The sequence below is a fragment of the Equus quagga genome, chromosome 4, assembly GCF_021613505.1.
Source record: "Equus quagga isolate Etosha38 chromosome 4, UCLA_HA_Equagga_1.0, whole genome shotgun sequence".
Classification (NCBI taxonomy): Eukaryota; Metazoa; Chordata; class Mammalia; order Perissodactyla; family Equidae; genus Equus; species Equus quagga.
Window position 1 is genome coordinate 137,973,133 of NC_060270.1, and position 8,525 is coordinate 137,981,657.

Consider the following 8,525-nt stretch of genomic DNA (forward strand, 5'->3'; position numbering starts at 1 on the left):
GGCAACAGTTGCTAGCTGAGGTGCCAGTCTTTTAAAAAAAAAAATTAACTCAAAAAGAAAGTAAAAAATATTAGGTTGACTAGAAATACTAAATACATATCTTGTATTCTCTTAGATTTCGAGTTAAACTTGTATGTCATTTAATTATATTTGTGTTTAGGTGTTTGGTTACATCTTGAGAAGTACACACTAAACTCTTCTAGGCGTCTCAAGTATTTCCTGGCATCCTTAACAGATTGCTGTAATGGCAAACAGCGTTTAAGAAAGCCATTTAATTTTTACTAAAGCAGGCCAGAAACACAAAGTAACTGGGGCAAGTTGCACCACATCAACAGTGCCTCTTTTGGTTTCTTTTTCTTATTTATTTGACGTGAGAATTAAGGTTGCATGAGAAGCTAACGGTCAGTATATGCTTCTCAGATGATGGGCAGATGGAGCTTCGCTCATGAGGTTCTGAGTGGAGAGGTAAAGGGGCGGGGGGGGGCTTTGATAAACGAGGTCAGTCTTCAAGTGGGTTTGAGCAAGTTGGAGTATCCCAGTTTAACGAAACTGTTGAGGGAGATGTAATACTTAGGGACCAGAGACTGTCCCGCTGTCGTCGAAAGGCCCCAGTTACCAAATGATTTAAACAGCAAAACTCACAGGAGAGCTCATGGGTCTCTTAATGGAATTTCTAGCACTCGTGGTCTGTTAGTGTGGATATGTTAAATCAGTGGCATAAGGCAGCGTGTGTTTTAAAAGAGTATCTCTAGCAGATTCCTATTGTTCACACATGTAACTTGTGGGAGTGCGACCACTGCGCTACTCACTGCAGGGTGCAGGCTCTGGAAGGTGTTGGAAAGAAGGCATCAACTGTTCTTCCGTCCGTCTGTCTCACTTGCCTCCTCTCAGGCTGCCTCTCACGGCACCGCTGGAATTCTCGTGCTTAAAGATGTGTGTTACGCAACATGGCACGTCAGCACAAGTGCCACTAGAGAAATAGCCATCTTTGCCAGTTTGGGATTGTCTCTCTCTCCAGTGAGGCACTTTCCCATAGGCTGGTGAAGGGTAAGTTTGACGAAATGTGATTTTTTGCCATGTACACTGTTTTGAACCCAACCTCCCCAAGGTGAGATTCCACTGTAAACTGTTCTGATCTGTGTTTAGAAAGTCACCACATCTGAAGTGCTCAGGCGCTGGGAGAGGATGGATGTTCATTTATTTGGTTCTATCTTTCTAGAAATGTTACTCTTCTCTTTCATATCCTATTTTTTTTCCCTCTAGTTGTGGCAATTTATGATTATACAAAAGACAAGGAAGATGAGCTGTCCTTTCAGGAAGGAGCCATTATTTATGTCATCAAGAAGAATGACGATGGTTGGTATGAGGGAGTTATGAACGGAGTGACTGGGCTCTTTCCTGGGAATTACGTGGAGTCCATCATGCATTATTCTGAGTAGAGCTCAGCAGGGCTGGGGCCCTCCCAGGAGCTGGCAGGCTGCCCAGATTATCAGAAGGCCCTGGGGAGTCCCCTCCAGTGAAATGAAGGAACGATACAAATGACAAAAACTGCTTACATTTTTTTGGTTTATCCCCCAGTATTCAAACAAAAAAGCGAGCTGAGTCTGAACAAATGGATCTTTCTGCCATCACTTGTACTGTGTTGAGCTGTTTGGATTGAAATAAAGTGACCATTTCTAAATACGTCAGAGGTATAACAGCGTAACGATGTGAAACAAATCAGGTTAAGACTGATTCAGAAAACATCTGGGATGTCTCTCAGGAATACTGTGTGCCCTTGGGGCCCCTCCTCCTGCGGCCCGCGGCCGGGCTGTTCTTCGGTGCCTGTGCCGACGGCAGCCCCGTGGCCCTGTGCGCCATCCACACTTCTTCCCCTGTGTGAGGAGGAGGGAACCAGTATTTACATACCACATGTAACCATTTTTATAATTGTTTCAGCTGGCTTATTTCCTCTTTAACACTGTACATTCTGCGTTCTCCCAGCACTAGAGTGCGCCAAGGAGCTAAGGCTGACGTGACTTGCATCCCTTCCCGTCTCTCAGTCTGTAGCTGATGAGGATGTGAATGAGTCTCCACACATTCGGAGGGTGGTGAATGGCCGCAGCTCCAGCTCAGTGTGCTGCTGCTGCCACCGCCGCTGCTGCTGCTGCCGCGTGAGGCTGCACTGCCGCCGACGCCCAGCGCGCGCAGACGTGCGTGTCGTCCTGGTTCCCAGGTGGACGTGGCCGCAGAGCCCGCTGTGAAGGTGCCTGAGGTCTGAGGACTTGGCCCTCGTGAGCAGAGCCACCGCCCAGTAGGCATCCTAGACCCTTGCTTAGGCGCGGTTTTGAGGAATAAGATTTTGGAGGTCAGACCAATTATTTCTTTACTTCTTTCAGTATTTAGAAAAAGATTATTGTTTTCTGGAAAATAGTTATTTTCAAGTCTCTCAACAGTCATTGAAATAAAAGACTTGCTGCTGTCTCTCTGAATGCCCCTAATGGCCGGTGTGAGCTGCTGCCGAGTTGTTTACTTACTAGGTTTTAGAGAAGGTAAATGCTCTCCTGATGGTGTGTGATGGGCGTTTGAAGTAGCTGCTTTTGGTAGGAATTTGAATGTTCTATCTCAGACTAAGAATTGTGGGGTAAGTGGCATCAGGCTAAATACTTATTCAGTCAGAAAGATAAAAATTAGTGTAACTGAGAGAAATGAACTATTTTTTTTCATCTGCACAATTACACCTTCAAATTCTGTGGTGGCTGTAAGGCGGAGGCCTTGATCCTCGCTGCCATCAGCGTATGAAACGCTGAAAGACCCGGGAGGGCTTGCTGTTCCGCCAGTCAGGCCCAGGCGCGTGGCCCGAAGAGAGCATGGCCAGTGCCTGGCCCGAGCTGCATGCAAGTATGTCACACGGGGGCCTGCATTGTGATGGATGGTGCAGACAGAGGGACGCGGCTGAAAGGTGGCCGCATTAGTGTGGTAGTGCGTGAGGGGTTCAGATGGTGGAGGCGGCAGTCATTGTCCACTGGCGAGTCTGTTCTGTGAGCAAAAACCATCACCGTTTAACTGCGACCTAGATACAGAGTTCCCTTCTTAAGAATTTTTTTTTCAGTTGCGGGGTTTTTCCCCGACACATTGCAAGTTAGCTATTGTGCTTTTAGATTTCTCCAACATTTTGAATTTGGATTTCATTACCTTGCCTCCAGTACACATTCCAGTTCATGCTTTTGTTAGGTCGTCTCAACATCCTGTATTCCCTGTTTTCCTTCAAAGTAATGGCCCTCTGCACCTTTAGCTTCATTATATTCTAGCAGCCAACCTAGACTTAGCCAGATGGAGTAAGCTCTTCCTAGTGTTGCTGTGTAACTAGGAAAACTGTTTTGAAATTAGATGTTCCAATTATTTATTTAAAAAGCTTTTTGCTGAGAAAGCTTAGTGGATTAGTAAGGCAGAGGGTATTCTGAAATGCAACACATAGTTCCCGCAGCTCACACCTACAGCAGCAGAGAAGATGACTGTGCAAAGCGTCGGTGGTGTTCTGCTCGCCTCCTGGAGCCCTGCTGGACTGGGGAGTGTGGAAGGCCCCGGCAAAGCCCGTCCCGAAGACCTGCAGCAGGGGATCCAGGAGTCAGCTGGCTTTTTCTCTATTATTTAATACTAATGTGTGTGTGAGTTTTTGTTTTAAAAACACCACCTGTTGAGTTTTCTGCATATTTTAAATTTTTGTACAGTTCTGAATTCTATATATTGTCTTGGAAGGATGCTGTGTAGTGATGACGGGCCAGGCCCACGGTCATTGGAGACTTTGAACGGATGTAATACTTCATAGATTGCATGCTAGTAATAGTCTGAGGGTAGTATTTCTTCTTTTATCGTAAGTTTTCCCCATTTCTCTTTTTACAAACTGCAAGATGGTTGGTAGGAGGAATTCCACTGATGCATGTAAGTCTTCCGTGCTGCATAATATTATGGCAGAGGTGATCCAAGTCTGAAATCTGCTGACCAGTAAGCAGCCATTTTATCAGGAGAGAGGGAATCTGGTGGAAGAGGGGATTTTTTTCCCCTCATGTGTTTCTTTTTGACTTGTGTGCCCATCCCCCTTTTCTAAGGAAAAAGGAGTGACTTAAGAATTGTTCCCTTTTTTTGGTGTTACTCTTTGAAAGGCCTTGGGGGTAAGAATGAAAATACACTTTGTTGTTGTCGTCGACCTTATGGTCATAAGGCCACTGCAGTAAATTGAAAACCAAAATAGTGTTAATGTGTCAAAATCTAGACCTGAGTGATTCAGCCTGCTGTGTTTAGAATAAGGATGAATCTTTTCAGATGTCTTGTCCAGTATTTTCCATCTTTTGGCTCCTTGCTTTCTCTCTCCCTCAGGGGCACCCCGCTGTTCCCATCCTGGGGGGTGAGGGCCTGCTGCTTTGGCCGGGTCCCTAGTCACTGGGGAGGCGTTTTCTTCCCCCTCCTGCTGCTGTTTATTACCCAGCTAGAGGATGTCTTATGCACCCTCACCGTGATGTCTGTAATGTCGCTGTGCTCCTTAGCAGCCTCACGTTGATTACAGATGATTACTGAAGACTTTCCTGTTGGAGAGGCATCAAAATGATGGCGGTTTGCTTTTATCCTTTAGTGCTCCTTTTCTGGTAGCCAGGGACCTTTCTGCAGTAGGAAGTGTTCTCTTTGTTACCGTTTCTCCTTTGTGGAGAGAGCATGGCATGTCTGAAGGCTGCTTTTCCCTTTAGAAGGGTTCGATGGAGGAGCTGACGGGGGACTGCAAAGTCTTCGAAAAGAATGGGGATCTGAGCCGCTTCGCACCCGTTCACTCCTGGGCCTCGTTGGCCGGGAGCTCCTGACTGGTGTTAAGGTGGTGATTCCCCTCCCGGGATTTCCACACGGAATTTCCGAGCTAGGTTTTAGAATTTAGAAATGTCAGTTCAGTCTCATTTTGCTGATGAGGTTAGATGTTTCGTTTCAGGGAACAGCTGGTTAATAACGTTGAGTTCCTGGCTTAACGCCCGGCACTCTGGCCGCAGCGGTCTTTATTGAATGTGCTGTACGTGTCTCGAAGAGTTTATAGAGTTCTACTTGATGTCTTCAGGAAGATCCTTGAGGAGCCCCGAGCACTCAGACTGCTCTTAAAGGCATGTGCTGAGCGCCACCTGCGTTAGTGAACGTCTCCCCTGAGCCCCTCAGCAGCCACACTCGCTAGAGACAGTCTCTCTGTGGGTGTGTCATCTCAGCGCTGGCGGAGCCCGCACACAGACAGCCTCGTCCCGGATCCTCAGCCCAGGGTCGTGCGCACTCCTTACGTTTCCTTCACGCTGACCTTCATTCCTGTTTCTTACTGAGAATCTCATAATTCTTTAAAAAATTGACAAATGAAACGACAGGGCCTAGCTGTGTATAGATGATCCTTGCTAAATATCTTAAGGATTTTGTAAAAAAAAAAACAAAAAAACAAAAAGCTTATTTTCACATTAAAATGGAAATGTCTTTTTGCAACTTCAGAATTCTATGGAAAAGCAGTTTTTATCATATTTTGTGTCCATGCATCTTTTTTCTCAACAAAATGGTTTACAAAAAGGAATGTAAACAGTTTGTGATCTGGCCAGTTGTACTCTGAGCTCCCAGAGGGAGGTGTGCTAGCTGAGTGAAAACCACGCAGGAAGCCTCGGGGGGAGCAGTCTGTTGCCAGTAACGTCTCATGTGCCATGAAACCACCTCCAGATGAGCGGGGACATTCACTTTTTAATTTTGAAATTGTATTTGGAATTAATTGTTGCTGTGTACTAAGAACCTGACCTAAATAAAACCCTGCAGAGCACACCCGAGTGTCCCGTGAACGTGTTCATGCGAGTCACGCGAGTCACCTCTCTCCTCAGCCCCTCCCCACGGTCCCTCCCAGGAGCTGCTTTGATGAGTCGAGTCTCAGCAAGGTCACATTTCTGTGAGGTTTTTTCCTCAAGACAGCTGCTCTAAATAATTATTTTCTACCCTTCTATTTGCTGTAAATGAACCTGAGGTTTTCTGATCACTTCCTCTGAAATACATTCTGATATGTAAAAGGAGAGCTGCTGTCCTGTGCTTCAGTTTGGTAAGTGCTGGCGCAGTTCGTGAAGACCCCCGTGGCATGGCAGTCCAGCACAGATCCCTGCTGGTACTAGTTGGTAGGTAGTTGTACTTTGTTTAAAGAAAAAAATCTTAAAAGTTACTATCACTTCTTAATTGCTAATGTATTTAATAACCAAAGCTCGCTAGTCTGTTGGTATGAACTGTTCATGACGGAAAGTTGAACCACCGAACACATCCCCCTGTAGCGTTTTTACCTTCACAGTGTGTTCTTACTGCACAGCCCGTTTTGGGTCCCCCAATGTCAACAGAAAAGCCAGGTCCTCAGTGGTGCCGACCCACAACAGCGAGTCCAGTCCCCAGGCTTAAGTGAAATGCATGTATTCTTTTTATTAAGGATTGGGTAAGCTGACATAATGAAAATCGTAACGGAAAAACAAGTTTACACTGACTTGTGTGACTACTGTCCTAAGCCATTACAATAGTTCACTGACAGGAACTGGCAAGAGTAACTCAGAAAATAACTTAATCCAGCAGTAAAACAAAAACCTCGTCAGTAGTACTGAATATATCTCTCTCGTATATATCTCTATTTAGATAGGTTTGCACAATCAGGGAGCAAGGCACGTCATGAAATGAGAGCACACACTGAAGCCGAAGAACAGAACAGAGCGCACGGACAGAAACATGGGCACTTCATCTTTCCCGAGCGAGCTGTGCATAATCATTTGGACAGTGTCCTCCACTGGGTATTTTATCACGCACTTCCTTTTGCCGCCTTTTTCATGCTTTAAAAAGTATATTCCTACATTGTGTCTATTTAGGGCAAAGCTCCCACAGCCTAGATGTCAGTGTGAGCCTTGACTCCATTTTTTAAAGGGAAGAAAGGGAGCAATCCCAGTTCAATATAATATGCAATTTTTCTTTAAAACAGAAAACAATGTTTTTACATTTAGCACAAGCTAATGATATTTTAAATGTACATTTCTATAAAAGGAGTTCACTAGTGGCTGAGAATAAAATTAAGCAAAATCGTGTGAAACATTCCAGTTAATGCTTATTTTCTAGGAGGAATTATTTACAGGTAGAGACAAAAAATATAGGAGGTGGGAATCATGGAAAATGGCAGTTTTTGGTATTAGGTTACAATAAACTGAAACAATGGACAGCTCCCAAATGCTAAGCTTCTCTAAGTGCTGCTCACATGTTCCGCCTAGGAAGAGGGTGAGGCTTCCAGTGACGAGCTTGGTGTTCGCACGCTCACTGGTGAACTTAGCCATCTTCTAAACACACAGCCGTCGCCATCACCCCGACTCGCTTCTTGAAATGTCTTTGGTAGAAAACGGCCAGACCCCGTGTAGGCAGATGAAGCCATCTCGCGTGGGACAGTCCTACGTCCTGTTTCTGCACAAACAGAAATACTCACCACCTTCTTGCGTTAGCACCTCAAATTTTGGTGGTTGGATTTGTTTTATGCTGTTCCTCCAAAAGAGTTCAAGGCACTGGGGATTAGAGCAGACACTGTTTTCTCTAAAGGGTTTATGACTTCAACAAGCAAAGAGCAAACCAATTGGAGATTTTTTCCCTTCAAGTATTTATCAAGGATATTGTTTTGCTTATTTTTATTCAGCAAGTTTATCCTACAGCTAAGTTTCAGATTTCCTTTTACATATAGACCTTCCGAGGGTACAGTTAAGAACTGAGCACTTTTTTAGTTTGAGAGACAGACTGGTAAAGGTATAGAAATGTTCTTCTATTGGGTTTTTAAAGGAAAATCTTAAAAGCTAGTGGGATCTTTAGTTCTGTTCCACTTGCATCTCTGTGCTCACGTTCCTACAAGGTCAGGGATCAGCGGCTTTAGGCAAATGATACGTGAAGTGTATAAAACAAAACTCAAATTGCCAAAAGGTACTCGAAACCTAAAGTGATTTTTAGAAATAGACATCCTCTCATCAGTGTTTAAAACCAAATTATTATACCTATTTTATTTAAAGCACGTCATTATACCTGTAATCATACAGGCTCATACAGGTTTAATTGGTCTAAACTTGAATAAAATCGGTGAAATTACATCAGTTATAATTTGTTAGCTCTCAAGGTATGTGAAAGTTTGATATAATCTATAAAACTAGGAAAGAGTTTCTTGCTTTTTAAAAATCACCTCGTGTTTGTAATAAAGTTGCTTTCAGCTGAGGAATAAAGGTGACAGAGGTTTGGCTGGGGACCTGATAGCTAAATCAGTCCGCACCATTACCTGAAGGTTTTTCAGGCTACTTTATAACCTGGCCGCCTTCACACACGCTTCGTAGCAGTTGTGTTCTTCCCGAATAGCTGCTCCTGAAACTAACTGGATGTCAGAGTTGTCACTCCGATCTAATGATGATTCACCATCCTTCAGTGCTGTTTAGATGAACGTTCTTAATAAACTCGGCACTGGCTTCAGTGGCAAGTCAACTTAATTACACCAGGAAGGGACT

The 8,525-nt window shown here is 44.5% G+C and overlaps 1 protein-coding gene across 1 annotated transcript in view; it reads left to right on the plus strand.

Annotated features, from left to right (window-relative positions):
- Window positions 1–5,805, plus strand: part of ABI2 (abl interactor 2) — a 118,201-nt gene extending 112,396 nt beyond the window's left edge. The window contains 2 exon segments of the mRNA XM_046659356.1: window positions 1,264–1,360; window positions 1,579–5,805. Coding sequence (XP_046515312.1) covers window positions 1,264–1,360; window positions 1,579–1,660 — 179 coding nt within the window. The 3' untranslated portion in view covers window positions 1,661–5,805.
- The last annotated feature ends 2,720 nt before the right edge of the window (window positions 5,806–8,525 follow it).